The sequence below is a fragment of the Lissotriton vulgaris genome, chromosome 1_1, assembly GCF_964263255.1.
Source record: "Lissotriton vulgaris chromosome 1_1, aLisVul1.2, whole genome shotgun sequence".
In the NCBI taxonomy this organism is placed as follows: Eukaryota; Metazoa; Chordata; class Amphibia; order Caudata; family Salamandridae; genus Lissotriton; species Lissotriton vulgaris.
The window spans coordinates 1,828,382,844-1,828,405,905 of NC_141685.1; the positions used below are offsets into that span (position 1 = coordinate 1,828,382,844).

At 45.1% G+C, this 23,062-nt stretch overlaps 1 protein-coding gene across 1 annotated transcript in view; it reads left to right on the forward strand.

The window, feature by feature from the left end:
* EEA1 (early endosome antigen 1) overlaps positions 1-23,062 on the forward strand; it is a 641,400-nt gene that overhangs the window by 110,932 nt on the left and 507,406 nt on the right. Inside the window, exon 7 of the mRNA XM_086919279.1 lies at positions 10,735-10,848. Coding sequence (XP_086775405.1) covers positions 10,735-10,848 — 114 coding nt within the window. The remainder of the gene's footprint in view (positions 1-10,734; positions 10,849-23,062) is intronic.

Here is a 23,062-nt window from a genome sequence, read left to right on the forward strand (position 1 = left end):
TTGGTCATGATTGTTGAGACTAGTGCAGGCAGGCAGGGTTTGATGCCAAAACATCATAGCAGTCTCCAGTTCTCGTTTTCTCGCTGCTCTCTGTCCTCTTCTTCTGGATTCTTCAAATCCGAGTTCCTGGCATCAGGGTTTCTCCTAAATGCTCAGTTTAGGGACATTAAGGGTGACTACACCCTATATATGACCACTTCCTGTGGGAAGTGGGCATAATCCTGACCCAGTGAGCCTAATTCCACTAAAAACCAAGTTGATGTGAACACAAAACTTAGAATTCCATCAGGTAGCCCACCTTAAGGATGCAACTAGCCTAATACGAAACACACCTCCTGACTAGCTACTTTTCCTGCCTGTCCTGGAGCCAAATGGGCCTGGGGTGGCATTTCCCCTTTCTGCTGGGGAAGCCTTGGTTCGCATATTAAGGGTGGCAGAGGTATTTGAAGCCTCCTGCCTGGATATGCTGATTACTTAACCATCCTGCTTGGAGGAGGTATATAAATGCACAAGGCCTGTCACACCAACACGAATTATCAATGGGAAATTTCCAACAATATTTCAAATTCACAAATATAATACAAGTTCAATAGAGATTAAATTTCATTTAATTTTTTGAGGTTTTCCTCCAGTCCAGGCTGGACTGGAGGAAAACCTCAAAAAATTAAATGAAATTTAATCTCTATTGAACTTGTATTATATTTGTGAATTTGAAATATTGTTGGAAATTTCCCATTGATAATTCGTGTTGGTGTGACAGGCCTTGTGCATTTATATACCTCATCTGTGGATTACTTGGGGTAAGGATGACAACCCATGCCTAGGCACCCAACTAAATATATAACTAGTGTTGCAAATGATAATAATAGCCTATATATTGTAAAGCGCCAATTCCACCAAGATCGGTCATCCTTCTATCTCTATAACCTGCTTGGAGGAGGTGACCCCTCCGGCTGGAGCAGGCATTGTTTCTGCCCTCCGCGAGCGCAGGCTCTCACCTGCAGGGAGTCAGACACCGGTATGTAGTGGCAGGCTGGTCTGCACCAGTCAGCCAGTACACTAGTAGTTGGTAGGTTTTCAGTGGGCACCTCTAAGAAACCCTCTGGGTGCATCTAATAATAAATCCATCACTGGATTTAGTGTGAGTTTATTAATACAAGATGTTTGATACCAAACATCTCTAGTTTCAGTGAAGCCATCAAGTAGCTGGGGAACTTGTAATTACCTGTATCCAGCACATATGCTAAAAATAGCTTCCCTGTTCACTTAAGATTCAACTTAGACATCACAGGGGCACATCTTCTCCTGCAAATCTGGCCGCACATGTAGTATAGTGCACCCTTCCTTAGGGCTGCAAGGCCTGGTGTAGGAGTGACCTATCTATATTATCTATATTGTGTGCAATGCATGCAGGTGTGGCACACATGAGGTGTCCCAAGTCATGTCTTCATGTTTATCTGCACCATGCCATGCAGCCTGCAATGACCGGTTGCATGAGTGTGCTGAGGGGTTCCTTAGGGTAACACAATACATGCTGCAGTCTTTAGGGACTATCTTTAGTACCCCCATGCCCTAGGTACCTAGGAAGCCCTTTAGTAGGGGCTTAGAGTGGTGGTAAAGGTATTTCCAATTGGGGGAACAATTGAACAATTGGGAAGAGGTCTTGCACAGGCAACCTGGATAGCAGGAACCCAGTGCTCTTCTGTCCGGTTTCAAGTTTCAAGCTCTTCTGTCAAAACTGCTTTTCAAACACCAGCCAAGAAGTGGGAATGACAATATTAAAAAGGAGCACTTTCCTACAGAAGTGTTCTTACTCCAATGTTTTTGTACAGAAGTTGTATGTCTATTGTAAGCCTGACTACAGACGTTGTTAGCTGTCACCATTCCTTTTGCTACCAATGTAAGAAAATAAGAATGCAGTTTTGAAGGTAAGTACACCACTTGCAGATCCAGTCTTCTGGGTTTTGGGGCGATATCAGGCAAGGTTAGGATTAGTTCCAAGAGATCACCACCAGCGGAACAGGGGCGGTGTGGTGCATAAGTCAAATTTGAGGTTGGGCGCCCATGTTAACCAATGGAGACTGGGGGGGCGATTGAAGTTGCGGTTCTCACAGGTAAGTAAAGCGGTGTCAGGAGTTATTCTCCAGCAGTTAAGGTAAGCACAGGGGGTCCACAAGGCAGCATCAAACTTAGACCCTCAGCTGCTCAGGGTGGGTGGGTGCAGAGTACCAACAGAGTGACTTGTGCCTATTTCAAATCAATGGAAGGGATCCATTTTGGATCAAGGCTGCAGGCTCGGGCTAGGAGGCTGAACGGTGAAAACCCACAGCTGCCCAGGTAAGTTCTGATGTTAGGGGATATAGGGACACCGTTGGTCATGCTCCCCATGGCCCACGGGCTTCCGGTGCAGGCGTGTCCTTTGACGTCTGGAACAGGTTACCAGGCAGGTCTCAGTAAAGCAGAGTCTTAGGATTGAGATTGCAGGCGTGGAGTTAGTCTGGAAGGGGTCAACCTCCGGTGGACTCTGGCTCAGAATCGCTGAGGAACCTTTGCAGGACTGGTGGCCCATTTGGACTCAGGCTGTCGTCGTTTGGTGCAGAGGTGGGCCTGAGCTCTTTGGTTTTAAAGTTGGTTTCTTATTTGACATGTCTGCTTCAACAGCAGTTTCTTGATCATTATAGAAGGCAGGCATTTGGAGGTTGCGGAGCCTGCAGGACGAGCTGACTTTTGAAGCGAGGGCGAAAGGCAATATTCAGGCAAGCAGGGCTGGCGCCAAATCAGCCACCGGTTCTTCTTGCTGGGGTGGCTGTACAGCGTTTGGGCTTTGTAGGTAGTCAGGAATCTGATCCCAGGGTCTGTGGGTGCCAACTAAATACTAGATTTAGGGGAATTACAGGTGAGTGTCCAATGAGGTCCTTACCTGGGGTATCTACTCCCTCTATTATGCCTACCTCCTCTAGGTGAGGGACATAGCCCTAGCCCTTATTCGAGAAGCCCAAGTCAAGATGGTGGCCACTAAAAATGTGCTTCACTTCGCCTTCAGCTCCTGAAGGGTGGAGTTGCTGCAGGGGGCACACCTCCTATTCTCTCCTAGTTTTCCATCTGGTTCTCCCACCAAAAGTGGGGATTTGTACTAGGGGCTGCCATCTGCTGCTAGCAGCAGAGGCCGGGAGCGCAGCACAAAGGTGGCAAGGCCTTTGAAGCTTCCCTCTCGAGCACTGTGCTTATCCTGGGGTAGGATGTTCGATACCTCCTTCCAGGATGGGCTTTGTTTCTGGTCCCAGGGACCAGGAGCTCTTGACCCAGGGGTCCAGAAACATGTCTGGTGGTGACAGGCTGCCTAACGCCAGTCAGAGACCCTACAAGGGTTGGTAGATTTTTAGAGGGCACCTTTGAGTACATGCTTTAAATAATCCAACACTGGCATCAGTGTGGGCTTATTAAGAGGAGTTGTCTGGTACCAAACACTCCTGGGTTAAGTTAAGCCATCATGGTGCTGACAATCTCTGGTTGTCAAGTTTCCAACCTGTGCATTCTCTATGGCTTCCCTGGTACTTACAATATCAAGAATATACTTAAATATTGTAGGATATTCAGATATGCCCACACCGGAGATATAGTGCACAGTGTCTTAGGGCTTTTAAGGCCTGCTAGAGGGGTGACTTAACTGTACATTGGATAGTGCTGCTTTGACATGGCACAGTGTGAAATGTCGACTTTCTTTTATTATCTGCACATAGACATGCAGACTGCAGTGGCAGTTTGCATGCCCTTGGTGAGGGGTGTCTAGGGGACCCTCTTCAGTCCCAATGCTATAGGTACCTGGGGGACCATTTACTAGGGACTTACAGGGGGGTCTGAAGTTGCCAATCATCGTACAGTTTTAGGGTAGGAGCTCTAGCACATGGGACCTGGCTGGCAGAGACCACCCCGTGCACTGAGGCAAAATCACATCATTTCCAAACCAAAATTGGGGGACTAACCATGTCAAAAGAGGCACTTTCTCACAATACCCCCCTCCCAATGAAAGAGGATGAAACTAGCCTTCCCGTGGAGAGTCGTCATCTTGTAAGTGGAAGAACCTGAAAAGGCCATCTGCATTGGCCGTCCCAGGTCTGTGTTCCACTGTAAAATCCATTCCCTGTAGGGATATGGACCACCTTAACAGTTTGGGGTTTTCACATTTCATTTGTTGTAGCCATCCGAGAGGCCTGTGGAATGTCTGAACTAGGGAGTGTGTACCTCACCTTCTTTAAGACCCAGGCCACAGCAAAAGCTTCCCTCTCTGACACTCCAATGCTGCTGTCTGGGGAGTAGTCTCCTGCTTATGAAAGCAACGGGTTGGTCATGGCCTTCATCATTTGTTTGGGCTAGTACTGCTCCAATCCTATGCCTAGGGGCATCTGTCTACTTAATGACCTGCTTGGAGTAATCTGAAGCTTTCATGACTGGCGCAAAGCACGTTGCATCCTTCAGAGTGTCAAAAGCCTTTTGACAGCTCACTGTCGAGTTCGCTTTCTTGCCATCTTCTCGGAGGTGAGTTCTGTGAGGGGGAGCACCATGGACCGATAATCCTTCACAAGCCTCCTGTAATACCCAGTCAAGCCAAGGAATGCCCTGGCTTGGGTCTGAGTTCTTTGAGCTTCCCAGTCCAGAATTGTCTGGAGCTTGAATTGTAGTGGCTAAACTTGGCCGCCACCTACCAGGTGGTCCAAATACACAACCTTTCCCTGCCCTATCTGGCACTTGCTTGCCTGGAGTGTGAACCCTGCGCTTTTCAGACCTCAAGAACCATCCCAAGGTTGATCAGGTGATTCGGCCAGGTGTAGCAATAGACCGCAATATCATCTAGATAAGCTGCTCTAAAGGATTCCAATCCAGCAAGGACTTCTTTCACTAACCTCCTGGAAAGTGGCAGGGGCATTCCTTAATCTGAAGGGCATCATAGTAATCAGGAAGTGCCCACTTGGAATGGAGAATGCAGATTTGTCTTTGGCTCTTTGGGTCAGACCTATGCCAGTACCCAGATGTGAGATCAAAGGTGCTTGGTATTTGGTTGCCCCCAACCTGTCAATCAATTCATCTGCTCTAGGAATTGGATGTGCATGAGTCTTTGTCACAGTATTGAGACCCCTTGTGTCCACAGAAAACCTAATTTTCTTTTTTCACCTTCGAGTGAGGTTTAGGGACTAATACAGCTGGGCTGGCCCAGGGGGCTCTCTGAGGGTTCAATGACACCCAATTCCAGCATCTTAATTACTTCTGCTTGGATGCTCTCTCTGACTTGATCAGACTGCCTGTAAAGTTTGTTTTTCACAGGTAGGCTGTCACCAGTGTGCACATCAATGGTGCACCAGCTAGTCTGACCGGGAGTCAGAGAGAAGAGCTCAGCATACTGATTTAGGACTTGCCTGCAATCAACCTTCTGTTAGTCAGTGAAGTTGTCTGACAAGACCGCTCCATCAACAGACTCCTCTTTTAGATTGCTGGATAGGAGATCAGGGAGTGGTTCACTCCCAGCTTCCTGTCCCTCCTCTGTAACCATGAGCATGGTCACATCAGCTCTAGCATAGAAGGGTTTCAGGCGGTTGACATGTATAACCCTTTTGGGATATTTGCAACTACCAAGGTCCACCACATGGGTAACCTCCACTTTTCTTTCAAGGCCGGGGTAGGGCCCACTTTACTTGTGCAAGAGGACCCTAGGGGCCAGAGTCTCAATCACCCATACCTTTTGCCCTGGCTGGCAATCCGCCATGGCAGCCTGTTGGTCATACCATTGCTTCTGGAGCTCTTGGCTGGCCTGAAGGTTATGGTTTGTTTTTTCCATGTACTCAGCCATCCAAGAGCGAAGGCGAAGCACATAATCCACTGTCTTCCTTTGGCTCTTTGAACTGCTTTCCCCTTCGTTCCATCGAAACACTCAGTGGATCCCTTACAGAATGCCCAAACGGAAGTTCAATTGGGGTTGGGGGGACCAGACTCTTCTGTGGCATTTCCCTGTAGGCAAAACACAGACACAGAAAAACTCAGAAGGAGATGAGCTCCTGAGTTTTTCAAGGAGTCCAGCAATCATGCCTTTCAATGTCTGGTTAAATCTTTCAACCGAGCCATTGGTTTGTGGGTGGTATGGGGTAGTGAACTTGTAAGTCGCTCCAGACTCCTTCCATATGTGTTTTAATTATGCAGACATGAAGTTTGTACCTCTGTCTGTCTGTCTGTCTGCCACCATCTCTTCAAGAAACCAAGCTTGATCAACATACAAAGGAGGGCCTTGGCCACTGCAGGGGCAGTGGTTGACGTAAGGGGAATAACTTCTGGATACCTGTTGGCATGGTCTTCTACCACCAGAATATATCTGTTCCCTGAGGCTGTTTGAGGGTCTGGGGGTCAACTTTGTCGACCCCTATCCTTTCAAAAGGTACCCCAACGACGAAGTGGAATTTAGGGGGCCTTCAGGTGGCCTCCAGCCTTCCCACTGGCATGGAAGGAGACGCAGTACTGACAAAAGTCCTTCACCTTCTGGGACATCCCTGGCCAGTAGAAATGATTGACTAATCTATTCCATGTTTATCCTGACCAAGGTACCCAGCTAAGGGGATATCATGGGCCAGTGACGAGGAACTCTCTATACGTGTGAGGTACTACCACTCTCCTGGTTGCACCAGGTTTGGGGTCTCTGGTCTCAGTGTATAGGAACCCATCCTCCCAATAGCCCCTCTGGGAACCAGTGATGCCTCCCTTTTCCTGTGCTGCACCTTATTGCCGCAGTCTTTAAAGAGTGGGACGGTGACCTTGGGCCCAAGCGCTCTGACGTGTAAGGACCAGCTCCCCAGGCTTAGCTCCCTCTGGGAATAACAGGTCTCTTTCTCGGAAGAGGAGTCCTGACCTGAAATCTGTTTGGAATCTATTCCCCCAATCTTCTTGCCTTTTCTCTTGGATGGCTGGTCCACTCCTTCAGGATCCAGCATCTCTTTTTCACTCTGGGCTCTGCGCTTTGGTTTTTACAGAAACCCAGTCTGGGATCCCGAGCATTCTGCATGGGTCCTCAGTTTGACTTCAGCCCAAGGGGAAGTATCCAGATAATTTCCTAGCAGACAGTCTACAGGGATGGATGAGGGCACAGCCAGTTCCTTCGGACCAAATTCTCACCACCCAGTCAAAAGATACCATAGCCATGGAATGTATCTTTGTTCCCTTGTGAGCATTGGTGACTGGACATGTCCTTCCAATCAGGTATTGTTCTAAGTGAACCAGTTGCTCTGACACTAGACCCAGTATCCCTAAGGGCCTCTACTCTGGTCCCATTAATCAAGGGATACTGCCTGTATGTTTGCATAATAGTGGGCCAGGCAGCACAGTATAAATCTACCCCTCCTAAGGTTGCCTAAGTGGGATCACTGACCTTGTCAGGCTACACCTTAGAGCCCATCTAGACATTAGCAAAGACATGTACTGCAGGCTGGCTAGAGGCATTTTTTTTATTTTTACAGCTACTCTCGAGTTTGGTCTCCCAGTGTCCCACAGTCTTGACACCAAGTAGTCTTGGAATCCCAGTTTCAATCAAAACCTCATCATTTTTTCAGGCAAGAAGTGGGGGGCTAAGCCTTTTGAAAAAAACACATTCTCACAGCCACCAAGACAAATTCCACCAGTACCCATACCTCCACCCCTTACACCACAACTAGCACCACCAAAAATACAAAACACAACTAATACCACCGCTAGTACGGCCATCAATACCTCACCTCCTCTGCAAGTCACACCACTACCACTGTAATAATACCAATGGCACTATCAATTTCCCCATGAATACCAATACCTGCAATACCGCCATTAGTAACAGCACCAACAATAAGACCATCCCCAATACCACATGGCCACCACATCAGCCACTACCCAGCATTGACAAAGACAATAGGTCTGACTTTAATGTGACAATACATTCAAACACAGGAATGTAAAATGTATTGCTCCACAATTAAAATTAATGAGTTGACTATGCCAGTGTTTGTTTATGTCTGTGGCGGGGCATGATCTACACAACTATACATTCCCATGTTTATAGGTTCCAGTATTAGCATATTTGTAAGACTGTTACTGTATCCTTGTTTGTGTGTCTTGTCGTAGACCGTCCATAAGTGTACCTGTAGATTCTGTGGCATGTTTTAATCTTCTCAACGTGGACCCTATTTGATCCTCTATATCCTATATTTTGGTGTCCATTTCAGCATCCCTGTGTTCTTATGTAACATTTTCTTTGCGATTAAGAGTCCCCTTATCAAGGTTTACATGTCTAAGTCTTTCCCTTTTGTTTTTCAAGCTAATTTCTGTGTCTCATGTGGCCTTTGACTCTTGGTTTCAATGTTATGTTATTCTGTGTGTTGTCATCTTTGTGGCTCTGTTTTTTTTATTGCCCCCATTGTTTCCAATCCAACGGTTTTTTGGGGTTGTCTGTTCGAACTTTGTATCCGTGTGTGGATGTTAGGAGCTATATTGGATGTAGCATCTGTTAATATTTCTTGTCACTTGAGCGCACACTGGCACCGGCATGTGTGTTTGTCCATTACTAAAGCTAAAAAACGCCAGTTTATGCACCTTTGCAGCGTGTTTGTGTGTTGCCATAACAGCTTTGTGTGCATAACAGCTTTGTGTGCATAACAGCTTTGTGTGCATAACAGCTTTGTGTGCATAACAGCTTGTGTGCATGTGTGTGTGTGTGCGCATGTGTGTGTGCGCATGTGTGTGTGCGCATGTGTGCGTGTGTGTGCGTGTGTGCGTGTGCGTGTGTGTGTGTGTGCGTGTGTGTGTGTGCGCGTGTGTGTGCGTGTGTGTGTGCATGCATGTGTGCATGCATGTGTGTGTGCATGTGTGTGTGCATGTGTGTGTGTGCATGTGTGTGTGTGCATGTGTGTGTGTGTGCATGTGTGTGTGTGTGCATGTGCGTGCGTGTGCGTGCATGCGTGTGTGTGCGTGCATGTGTGCATGTGTGTGTGTGCATGTGTGTGTGTGCGTGCATGTGTTTGTGTGTGTGTGCGTGCATGCGTGCATGTGCGTGTGCGCATATATGTGTGTATATATATATATATATATATATATATATATATATATATATATATATATATGGGTGTGTGTGTGATATGTGATATATTTGTGTGTGTATATGTGTATATATATATACATATATGTGTGTATATGTATCTTTCAGCTTTTACGACGTTATGCAGTGATGCTGTGCACGGTGTGGTGGGGCATGGCAACATTTTGAGTGTTTCCTGAATCCAAGGTAGTCTGTCATCTTGATGGTGTGCCTTGAGACAACGCTTTGTTTTAAGATGGGCTATGTAAAGCTAGTAGCTCTTCCCTACTAGTTCTCCATTTATATTCTGTAAAAGAGCGTGTGATGCGTTTATATCTTATGAATAACTCCGGTTGGGAGAGCCCAGTCATTCTGAGCATTAGATGGCCTACTGTCTTTCACAACTTGCCAGGGAGACGGTTAATACCAAGAAGGAGCAGCCTCCTGTGTACATTTTATTTGAATTAGTGGCAATGGCCCTAAAAATCTGAGCTGGTATCTGAAGCTACTTTATTCATTTGTCATGTAGGAAATCTTGTATTGTTCTGTGTAGGATCTTGTGTCAAGAAGATGACTTTGATGGAGGTTTTTTTTTTGCTGATCGATAACCAGTGATTGCCATGCTAAGTGCTAGATAAGCATGCTGTTGCTGTTTTATGTCCTGAAGTTGCAATTTTCGTTAACATGGTAGATGCTGGTGTGAGGTGTTGTCATAGCCTTATCCTGCCATTACAAGCAGTGAAGGGCTGTTACTTTTTGAGCAAATGCTAGTTGTTGGAGGACTCATTGTCAGGTCGTTAAACGTGATGGGCATCTTTTCATAGCATAATTCATTTCTTGGGCTACGTGGAGAAGTGTCTATAGGCATGCCCACGGTGTTTAAAAACTATGAAATTGATTTTGAACAAATCGTGGCTTGGATCTCAGTTAGGCATCCGCGTAATCTGTTTGAAAGGTCGCCCATGCTTTAGTTGTAATTCTTGAGGGTTTCGAGGTAGTTAGGTGTAGCAGGATGTTTGCTGTAGTGATACCATTACATCCAAACGTATCAGTTATAGTTATGCCAGTCATGGAAACGTCCACCTTACCAGACCTGGATGTAGTCACTCCGGAGAGTACCATGAATGCTAATTTTGTTGAAGGCATTTTGGTATCTTCTGCAAGGCAGGCCACGTCTTGCAGTTAGGAGTACAGCAGCTCTGTGCCATCAGTGAGAGCCACTCTTGTGTGGTACTATTTTGAGTGCAGAATGTGAAATGAAATTGCATTAGGTTTAACTGTGGATCTTTAATATTGTGTTGATGTACTGTTGGTCGTAGCTTCCAGGCCATTCTTGATGGGTAAATGCTTGTGGTCAGTGCAAAGAGTACATCCGTTGAAAGTAGTATCATGCTTCTGTCATGAATCTGGCATTCAAGCACACCGATCGTGTCAACAATGCATATTTTCTATGGGACTTTGGAGTGCATGCACACAATTCTTTTTTTCGGTTGTGACCGATATTGACAATTTGTGCAAAGCTGCCGAAGTGACGTTGTCATTTAACTCTGTCAAACCTCCTGTTCGAATTCATTAAAGATACCTTAGTACATTTATATTTCCAGTACGATTGTCAAATGTTATTCATATCTTTTTGATGTATTACTTTTCTGCAGAGTTGCAGTCTTTACAAGTGCAGTTGGAGGAGTCACACACTGAAAACTTTAATATAAAGCAGATGAAAGATTTGTTTGAGCAGAAGGCAGCTCAGCTGGCAACTGAAATTGTGGGTGAGTAATCTCTTAAGAGGAACACGCATTGGCAAAGCTAATAGTTGGCTTTTTTTATGCGAGTGCAGAACATACAATGTTTTAAACTTTATAAAAGACATGCTTTATTTCTGAAGTGCTTTTCACTCTGGAAACAGTTAACCGAATTTACAAAGAATAAGGTGTTGTCGGAATGTAAAGAGAAACTCTTGCCACGGCCTAATTTACAGCCATTTGGTTTCTTCAGTAGCCCAGAGGAGCAGATCATGGGCCTCCTGGAGAAGCATCATACTAAGCATACCTTTTGCCACCGAGGCCTGCAGATAGTCCTCACCCCAGTGTAATAAAAGCCTTAGTGAGCCAAAGCATGTGGTTTCATACAATGTATTTTGAAGCTACAGCAAAAGCAACCCTTACATTTTCCTCTGCAACCCTATCAAAAAATAACCGTTTCTGCGCTTATACAGACAAGTTGGGGAGGCTGTGAAACAACACAGTGGGGCAGCAATTTTTTTTAGGGTGGAAGCAGCACAAGATTGAGATAGCTAGAAAGCATCCATGGACTGCTGACTGAAAAAGTATCAAGCGTTGGCAGAGCCAATCTGTCTCGTCTTTGGGACCAACTTGCTTTTCCATTGACTTTTAGCAATGCTGTACAGCATCACCGATCCTGTGCAGCTTGGCTAAAGCTGAACCGAAAATGAGGCAGCATGATTCTGGGGTCACGTGATTTTGCACGCATGTGCACCACGCATGCAGACAACAAAAACAAAATGATGCACCTGCTTTTTTTCATTTAACAGTCCAAAATTAAAGCAGAATTGTGTGTATATGTGTGTGTGTATGTGTGTGTATATCGATCTCCTCTACACAAACTCTCCAAATGTCAGGAGCCCCCGTCCCTGCAGGGCGGCTTAAAAAACGGGAATGGAGAATCTTGTAATTTGCTTCGCGCTGACAAACACCAAGGGATAGAGAAGCCACAACTCAATGACTCTGACATTTATTTCAAATGGGTTGGCAATATGTCAGTCCTTACGCGTTTCAGCAACAAAGCCTTGTTCACAGGTGAGCAATATCGTAGTGCTAATTACTCTGTGCTTTTTACCAAGTAATTATGTGACTCGGGCAGATGACTATTATACCCAGCAAGCCCCAAGATTGTTAAAATAACATCCGAACTGTGTAAAATGTTCATTCTGCTGAATAGTGTTTTTTTAATCAGTCTCGATGTCTTTCAAATAAAGTGCACGTTGCAGAAAAATAAGTCACATCATGGCAACATTCTATTCCAAATAACTTTGGCGTTGATTGACGAATCTTCGCAAAATTTTCAAAACAAATTCTTTGTTGATATCAGCTTCTATGTTTGGGGGTGATTCGTCAAGGGGGGGCTGAGAAAAAAGGGGGGTTCCAAAACGTGTTTTCTCCATGTTAATTTCCATAGGAAACTTTAGACAAGGCTACAGGTCAAACCGGTGAACGGAGTTACCCCAAATTTGACAGGGAGAAGGGTCCTGGTCTAGAAAGCACGCTTTTGTTTATTAGGTGTAAATCTGTTCAGTAGTTTTGGAGAAATATTGAAATTTACAGAGATCAATATTTAGGAATTCTGCCAACTGATTGGCTGAGGTGTTACAAGCATGTGATTGCTGCTTATTGGCTGCGAGCGGATGCAACTAGGAAGTGTTGGCCGCCATTTTGTGATTCCGTTGACGCGAGTGAGGGGAAAAAAGGGTGAAAAAAGTGGGGAAAAAGGAGGGGTTGGAGCACTGTAACCTCTGTTGGGTGTTTAGGGTGTGCTATAGAGGGGGGCGAAGCGAAGTATTCACCCCTATCGGTGTGAAAGTGGTGGGTTACGGAAATTAAGTGAAATATTGCCTAGAGTCAGTTGGTGCTAAGGTGAGCTCAAATTGTGTGTCTTATGCTGTGAAGTCATGAGCCGTGGCCGCTGCACTATACCTGTGGAAGTAGTGTCAGCATGTGTTTATGCCTACTCGGATGAACTATTGACCCGTTCTGGTCTGAAAGTCCTGGGGTACGGAAAATTTGTTAGGTATTGTCTAGAGTCTCATGGTGCTAAGCTGAGCTGCTGCTGGACTTTAGGATGAAAGCCTGAGCCAAAACTGTGTGCTATGCTGTGAACCCATTTGCTCTAGACGCCGTACCATACCTGTCCAAGGGGTGTTACAGAGGGAGTGCGAAGGTAAATTTGCGCGTATCAAATTAATTCGGTATTTGTGAAGTGCTAACTACCCACTCCTACAGGTCTGATGGCGCTGGGGGTGTAAGCTGAGCTGCTGACGGACTCATGGTAAAGTCGTTGAACTACTGATCCCTACCGGTCTGAAAGTGCGGGGTACGGAAATTAAGTGAGGTATTGCGTAGATTGTCATGCTGTTAAATTGAGCTGCTGCTGGACTCTGGGATGAAACCATGAGCCTAAACTGTGAGTGATATGCTGTGAAGTCATGTGCTCTGGGCGCATGTTCAACTCGTATATGCTGCTTAGGTGGTGTTGTATAGGGAGTGCAAAGGTAAATCAATACGGTATTTGTAAAGTAAAAACTACTCCCTCTTATCGGTGAGTAGAGCCGGGGATGAAAGCGAGAGGTCTGTGCTGCAAAGTGTGATGGTCTGGCTGCTGCGCCACTTCTGTGTGAAGAATACATTTTGGTGATGGCCCGAGAGTTTGTTCTCTGGTCCTAGAATAGCAGACCTAAGTTGTAAGTTATAGGGTGGCTTTAAAAAGAGCCCTTGTGTTCATTAGTTGGAGCCACATAGAAGTGCGGATGCACAGCTTCAAGTTATTCAGGAAAACTCTGTTTCCCTTTAACTTTGTTGACTTTCTTCAGAGATTTTTCAATGTGAGGACAACATTGTTTGGACCATTTCCACTTCTGTCTTTGGCATATATTGGAATATACAAAGACAGGTAGAGGCAAATCTAACATCAGTTGTCCAAAGGTGTCCTTCATAAGCATTTCCAAACCTACCCCAGTCAATGTGCCTAGGTCGTTTCCACCACAGTGCACAATCATGAGTTATAGTTAGTTGAGCGAACTATAACTTGCGCGCCCGCAATACACTGCTGATGATCTCACATGTTACATCACTCATGACATTGTAGGTGACATCCCTGATTACATCTCAGATGACATCTTAAATGACATCAGATATCACTCATGACATCATGCACGTGACAATCTGGTGCACATACTGATGCTCTAATGTAAACTGTGAAACACTCATTTTAAAATGCTGACTACTATTTTTGAAACCATACACAGAAGAATGCCATATACTACATAGCACTCGCTATTTCCTAGGTCTACACACACATCCAGTCCCTTAAACTTGTAGTTAATAATCAATACAGGACTATATTATGCACTCATACATCTATATACTCTGCCGCTCATCCATAGAGTTACTCACACACCTAGTCAGTCATGCCAAGAATCAATCACATACCCATTTAGTCATGTATACAGTTATACACATCAACTTCGTTATTTTTAGACATACCACATCACTTATTTATACAGTTACTAACACATATTTACTGTCTTATGCAATCACTGATAGAAGAAGTCACATATTTATACTCCCACTCTTAAAATAACTTACTCTCGTGTATAGTCATTAATATACTCCAACTCTCACATCTACTGCATTAAAACATATGTAGTTACTCACAGATATACCACAGAGACATTTATTCACTCACCAACACACCCATAGACACACTAACTCACCCATACAGCCCTCTGCAGATGCACGTTTTAATCCATACAACCACTGAATCACCCACTCGGACATCTATGCAAAGATTCATACCTTCCACCCCCCCCCCCCCCCCCCCCCAAGGCACCCACTTACACAGACACACAGGAACCCATAGAGATACTCAGACTACAAATCGATAACCTAGATGGACACTCATGTAGCTATTCAGCAATCATGCAGTTGCTTACACACTAGCGGAGAGACTAATACAGACTTTTACACTGTTTAATTACTAACCCATGCATTCAATAAGACGAGTTCAATCACTCACTTGAACAGTCAGTCACACACATACGAAATATTTCCTTTAGGCACTTGTAAATGCCTTCATTCTTCAATACACCTTGGTGTGTGTGTGTGTGTGTGTATATATGTATATATATATATTTATATATATATGTATGTATATATATATATATATATATATATATATATATATATATATATATATATATATATATATCCATATATATATATATATATATTCTAATTTGCCAAATGGACTCTTCTTTTTAAAATTAGACTGTGGTTTCAAAAATGTTTTCTTGACGCTAGTTTGTAACAAATTAAGTTTCCGTTTTATTTAACTGTATAATCGGAACTGTTATCGTGGTCAGGATAATATGTCTAATGGCACAATGAATGTTAAACATTAGCAATATCACATCGACTGTATTTAAATCATGCAGTCTGTTTGCTATGTTTATCACTAACTTGCTGAACATGTGACCTGAGTGGGAAGGGCATATCATTTAAAATGGCTTCAACCAGTTACAGCCTTTATGTGATCAAGGGCGCCTGAGCCCGAAACGCGTCATCTGTTGACTGCTGCTGAAGGTTGAAATAAAACATCTTGCCTGACAAAGGTGGTTCGCTTCTCCTTCTTCGCCGCCGAGGCTTTGGTGGAAGTGGATGGAGTTATTTGCTTGCGATTGGAAATTTACGGAAGTCCGACTTTCTTCCGTCCTGCGAACCCTCTCACCCGGAAGCGGCTGCCGCCATTAAGTCGAGGTTATTGGATGTTCGTGGTGAAACATTGGCAGCAGCCCCCTCGAGCCGCCGCATGTCACACGAGATCAAGGGATACTGGTTGGCGAGTAGGACCGGACCGGTTCGAAGTTGAAGCAGAAACAGTACCCGGTGAGTGACGACGGCATTGTGGCAGAGGTGGGGAGATAACAGGCACTTACTGAGTAACTCGAGATACGATTCGGGCTACACTAGTATCGTAATACCTATCAGTCAGCATGACAGACGAGGCTGTACGCCAGCACGAAGCAGCAGCGGAAGAATTATTCTGCAAAAGACCAACAACAAATTCGAACATTGTACCCACCACTAGCACGTCTGCAGGGGCGGATGAAAATGAAAAAACGCTACTCGGGGATTTAGAAAAGTACATGCGCCTGGAAATAACTAAATGGTGGGAGCATTTCTCATTATCTAAATATGCAGAGGTAGGCCGGGTTCCGAGAGGTCTTCGTATCCTTTTGGCTCCGAGCTACGACAACCCCAACCCTGCAATGTTAAAAGAATGGGCACAGAATAACTTGGAGGCTTCCATGACCTCAGTCCGCATCTTGATTAAATATGCAGCAATCGACCGGGTGGAAATTGTAAAAAGAATCGAGAATATTGAAGAAGAACTTAAGAAATCCGCCACGGTCGAATATATCAAAACTGCCAGAAACGCCATTGATGAAAGACTACGCAAACACGAGGAAAAAATTAAACATCGTAAAGCCCATAAGTTTGCTAGAGATGAATCAGACTACAACAACGGGCAAATCTTCACATTCGCCCGAAAATATAATAATGAAAACCGAAGGAAATTTGGGGAACAGAAGGGAAAAAGTAATGTGGAGACAAGTGTGCAGAAAACTGCCGCAACAGAAGGAGCAGCGGTAGAGAGTTCTAGTTTTGATTCAATCTCCATATCAAGCGAATCCAGCATAGAGAGCGGAGAAAGGCCTACACCAGCAATTGTACTGGATATGGGAGAGGAATTGGATTTTTTAGTAGCAGAGAGACTACGCACATAGAGACCGAGAAAGGACAGCAAACAACAAAAAACACAAGAAAAAACAGACGAAGAAAAGCAAGACGAAAAAAGCACAAACAAAAGAGGAAAAAACAAAAAGAAGAGCAATTGGACACGGAAAAAGTAGATTTAGACAGAACCATCATCAATCTGTCCAACGTGCCTTTGTCTGATGCGGAAAAAACTTTGTTGTCACTAGGTCTCAATTTTTGTCCTGGCCAAACGTTTAACTATAGCTCTACGAGAATAGATGTTTTCAGATTTGTCAGAAAACTCAAGCTAAAAAAATATTTTTCTTTGAAGAATAACGAAGATAAAAATGAAGAGCAACAGCGAGATATGAGCAATCATGTGGAGAGTTTGGGTATCAGGGCGGCAGACATTCCGACATACCTAGACCTACATGATTTGAACACTGGTGAGGCAGAAACTGATGAAACTGAATATGACCCCTCTACTCAGACCAGGATCAGAAACATCAACCTGCAGCAAAAGGGTGCTGGGATCAGCCCCTTTAAGAAAAAATCCAAATACATCCCCATGATGCCGAGGGATGCGTTGGATACGTTTCACGATTGCGTGGTTGAGGACATTAAAAAACTGAACAGACAAGTACAGTCCAAAAGATTCAAACAAAAAAAGCACATTGAACAAAGGAAAAGAGACTATGCCAAGTTGATGAAAAAACTAAGTGAGAACAACGAAATCATCATTAAGAAATCGGACAAAGGCGGCAACTTAGTAATCTGGCCCCGAGAAGATTACATCAAGGAGGCAAAGCGCCAACTTAATAACATTAACTGTTATGAGCCGTCTAACACCAAAAAGTATAATATGGCTACAGATTCTCTTAAGAGGTTGCTGATGCAATTACGCAGTGATGGCCTGATTTCTAATGATGAGTTTAAATTTATGCATAATGAAAACCCAATTGTGCCGGTTCTTTATTTAATACCAAAAGTGCATAAATGTGTTTCTCCTGTTCCTGGCAGGCCTATCATTTCCGCTATAGGGGGTGCAGCGGAACAGGTGGGCCAATACGTAGTCTTTTTCCTACAAAATTTTGTTAAAACCCTGCCCAGTTACATCAAGGATACTGGTGATTTCCTTGGAAAAGTTAGGAATATCCAATGGTCTGATGGAATGTATCTCATCTCACTAGACATTGAGTCTTTGTACACCAGCATAGACCACCAGGCAGGGCTGTCGGCTGTAAAATTATTTTTGGACCAAAGACCGTGCGAATTCTATCAGCACAATAAGGCTCTAATTAATCTGATGAGTTGGTGTCTCAACAACAATTTCTTTCTATTCGGAAAGGAGTTGTTCAAACAACTAAGGGGCGTGGCCATGGGAGCCTGCTTCTCCCCCAGCTATGCGTGCTTGCACGTTGGCTGGTGGGAGGAGCAGGTCCTTAAGAGGGACTATTCTTCCATTTTTGAAGAAAACATCAAACACTACTACAGGTATATCGATGATATTTTCATCGTGTGGCAAGGCAGCAAAGAGAAAGCAGTGGAATTCATTCAAAACATCAACATAAATAATTTGAATCTCCACTTTACCCACCACATAGACAGTTCCAGTTTAGAATTTCTGGATGTCAAGCTGTATATAGTTGAAGGAAGAGTGGAAAGAACCCTGTTCAGACAATCTACTGCTGGCAATGTCACGCTCCATGCCTCGAGTGCCCATCCCAGGCACCTGATTACGAGCATCCCCTATGGGGAGCTGCTACGCCTGAAAAGGATATGCAGCACGGATGTTGAATTCAACACTTGTGCTGCAGAATCCATACGACGCATGAAGGCAAGAGGCTATTCCGATAAGATCTTGACAACAGCTTTAGCTAAAACATCTCTAAGATCTAGAGCCAGTCTACTTCCAGCCCCTACAGAGGAACAGTCTGTCCCGCATGATTCACCTGATTTACCAGCAACCTCCGGGACAGTTGACAGTGTTCAATGTCCTAGACTAATCACAGCCTACAGTGAAAATGAACGTAAAATTAGATCTATCATCAATAAGAATTGGGCAATAGTATTAACTGACCCCGTTCTTAGGATGAATTTGCCATCTAGCCCCACCATAACATTCAGCAGAGCAAGGAACATGGGAGCTGTGTTAGATCCCACAAGCCCCGAAGTAAGAACTAACCCTAATTGGCTGAAACCTAAAGCTGGTTTCTACAGATGCTCCACATGTCGTGCGTGCAAGTTTGGGGTAAACACAACAGAATATCATACTCCATTCAGTCCCACACCACACAAGATATTGGGTAACTATAACTGTAAAACTGAATTTGCAATTTACGTTCTCACTTGTACCTGTGGCCTCAATTACATCGGTAGCACCAAGCTGCAGGTACATGAGAGAATCCTTCAGCATTTACGTGCCATTCTGCATAGTGATCCCAATTACCCCGTAGCACGCCACTTTAAACAAGTACATGGAAACAACTTATCTTGTCTACAATATTATGTGGTATCGTCCGTCCCTAAACCACGCAGAGGAGGGAACAGAGAGGCTTTGCTTAGGAGACTGGAAACTAAATTTATTCTTAACTTCGACAGCAAATGCCCAAATGGACTGAATAACACCGAAGATATGTATACGTGCTTGTAATTTGAGTATTCTGATTGTTTTCCTAAGCTGAGTGGGGTATACCTTTTATCTCAAAATCTGTTGCTGGTCTTGATGCAGATACCCTACTTTCATTATGTTTTTATCGTTAATTCGAGGTATAGATAAGAATATTCGGTAGCTTCTGACATATGATTTATGACGGCTGTCAATTTCTTATCTCACTAATTCACACTATGGCCGAGACATTAGATCAGAGGTTGGGCATCATTGGTATGAGAGAAGTGGTCACCTTGAACATGGTCCAAGGATATAAGAACTGACTCTAAAAAACTTGATGCCTTCACTTAACATATCTTCTTTGTGTCATGTCTCGGCCTTGGTTTGGTTACAATATGCATTTTTATCTTGTAATCATTTTATCCATGCACGAAATAACACATTTTTTGCACATGGTAGACTTGAAGGGGAAAAATTATAAGTATTGCTGCTATGCTCTTTATTCTTTTGCACATTCTTTCTAATCAGAGTCACGGATCAGTTAGTAATTATATGCATTTATGCAGTCATGATGAATTATATTATTGCACTTTATAACGTGTACATGGATTTATCCAGGAATTCTAATTTGCCAAATGGACTCTTTTTTTTTAAATTAGACTGTGGTTTCAAAAATGTTTTCTTGACCCTAGTTTGTAACAAATTAAGTTTCCGTTTTATTTAACTGTATAATCGGAACTGTTATCGTGGTCAGGATAATATGTCTAATGGCACAATGAATGTTAAACATTAGCAATATCACATCGATTGTATTTAAATCATGCAGTCTGTTTGCTATGTTTATCACTAACTTGCTGAACATGTGACCTGAGTGGGAAGGGCATATCATTTAAAATGGCTTCAACCAGTTACAGCCTTTATGTGATCAAGGGCGCCTGAGCCCGAAACGCGTCATCTGTTGACTGCTGCTGAAGGTTGAAATAAAACATCTTGCCTGACAAAGAAGTGGTTCGCTTCTCCTTCTACGCCGCCGAGGCTTTGGTGGAAGTGGATGGAGTTATTTGCTTGCGATAAAATATATATATATATATATATATATATATATATATATATATATATATATATATATATATCTATATATCTATATATCCGTATATATATATATCCATATCCTACCGGCAGTCGCCAGTAGGTAGTTTTAGTTAGGACCTAGTTTCCATAGGAAATCCGCAACATTCTATTGGGAATAACGTTGGCGCCGGTGGATTAATCTTCGTAAATTTCTCAAAGAAGGTGGCCCGCTCCGCTCCTCCCCTGAAAGTTTTGTGGGGATTCGTCAAGCGGGGGCTGAGAAGAAAGGGGGGGGTCCCAAAACATGTTTTCCCCATGTTATTTTCCAATTAGACACGGCTACAGCCCGAACGGCTGAACGGAATTACTAGAAATTTGTAAAAATGTTAGTCTGATGGTGTAAATCCCTCCAGTAGTTGTTGAGAAAATCGAATTTGAAAACACATATATATATATCTATAAGCGCGCACCGTACGCGTACCGCGCACCGTACGCGTACGTGCGCGAACCTTCGCGTGCACGGGTCCACGTATGTATGCGTACGGTACGCGTGCGGTGCACGTACCTTTCAGAGAAAGCTGCATGCTCATTGGTTGACAACACTCCAAACCACGAATTGTTTGCAGCCATCTTGTGCTTAGTAGACCGAGGCACAAGAAAGCAGAAAAACAAACATGTAGAACACAAAAAGGGGGCAGGGTAGAAACACCCTGACCTCCTAGGCCTGCCAAGGTGGTCCCACAAGGACCCCCAAGGCCCAAATTTTTTTATTTATTTTTTTAAAACCCGGTATGTTTTTTTTTTAAATTACCCTCCAGGGGGACCAAATCGCGGGGCATAGTGATAAAGAAGTGTGTGGGGTGCCCAATCCCCCCACACTGCCCAGGGGACCGCTGCCCCAGCAACGCAGCCCCCTGGCGCATACTGGAGGTTCTAGGTGGGCTAGTTGGCCCCCAGGGACCCCCAGTATGCAAGGGGAATTAGTTCCCCATCTGCAAACACGCCCGGGGGCTGCGTTGCAGAGAGGTGTAAAAAAGGGTGTGGCCTCATTACACCTCTCTGCTTTGCAGCCCACTGGCTTATACTGGAGATTCCAGGTGGGCTAGTTGGCCCACAGGGACCCCCAGTATGCAAAGGGAATTAGCTCCTCCTCTGCAAACACGCCAGGGGGCTGCGTTGCAGAGAGGTGTAAAAAAGGGTGTGGCCTCATTACACCTCTCTGCTTTGCAGCCCACTGGCTTATACTGGAGATTCCAGGTGGGCTAGTTGGCCCAAAGGGACCCCCAGTATGCAAAGGGAATTAGCTCCTCCTCTGCAAACACGCAAGGGGGCTGCGTTGCAGAGAGGTGTAAAAAGGGGCATAGCCTCATTACACCTCTCTGCAATGCAGCCCCCTGGCACATACTGGAGGTTCCAGGTAGGCTAGTTGGCCCCCAGGGACCCCTAGTATGCAAGGGGAATTAGTTCCCCCTCTGCAAACGCGCCTGGGGGCTGAGTTGCAGAGAGGTGTAAAAAAGGGTGTGGCCTCATTACACCTCTCTGCAAAGCAGCCCCCTGGCGCATACTGGAGGTTCCAGGTGGGCTAGTTGGCCCCCAGGGACCCCTAGTATGCAAGGGGAATTAGTTCCCCCTCTGCAAACGCGCCCGGGTGCAGCGTTGCAGAGAGGTGTAAAAAAGGGTGTGGCCTCATTACACCTCTCTGCAATGCAGCCCCTGGCACATACTTGAGGTTCCAGGTGGGCTAGTTGGCTCCCAGGGACCCCCAGTATGCAAGGGGAATTAGTTCCCCCTCTGCAAACGCGCCCGGGTGCAGCGTTGCAGAGAGGTGTAAAAAAGGGTGTGGCCTCATTACACCTCTCTGCAATGCAGCCCCCTGGCACATACTGGAGGTTCCAGGTGGGCAGTTGGCCCCCAGGGACCCCCAGTATGCAAGGGGAATTAGTTCCCCCTCTGCAAGCATGCCAGGAGCGGGGGACAACGCTGCTTCAATCTACCTGCTGGAGGGTTGTTTTTGCTGTTCGCTGTGAACATCGGTCTGGGGCCCTGACGCTGTTGGTCTTCCCTGCCGCCACCGCAAGCACCATCGCGGGGCCGCAGTGGGGGAAGACTACAGCTCCCAGACTCCTCGGCGGACGCACCCACTTCCTGCAATTGACCGCGCACAGAGGCGCATAAAGACGGGCAGCTCCCTCCGCGTCGCGGACGCCGCCGGGCAAAGGGCGGGCAGTCTAAGGCAGTCGTTGGCAGAAGGAGGCAGGGCTGGGCTCGGTCCTTAACAACGCAATATGGGTAAGCGAAAGAACACAAGCAATGGTGATAAGAATAGCACGAAAGCCAAGGTGCCAAGACACTCACAGTACATTTTAACATTTCTTTCTTCGGCTGTGGGGGCTATTAACAAAGAAATTGCCAATGCTGAACTTGAACTGGGCCTGGGACAAACTCCCCCCACACCCAATACACTTAGTTCCCCAGCACCAGTGGAAACTACTCACTCTGCAGTCTGTGGTGATGTATTTACTACTCCCGCTATTCCGCTGGAACCTTTGGTAATTGTCACACAGCCAGCAGCCGCACTAACCACCAGAACGGGTAATCCATCTGGCCCCCTGCAGTCACCACAACTTACCATCATCCAACAGCCATGGTGACCCCCCGACGAAGAAAAGAAGGGGGAAAGCCAAACATTTGCCAGGGCCCACAAGAACATCTACCAATACCCTAGAGGATCAGATGGAGGCGCTCTTTGTT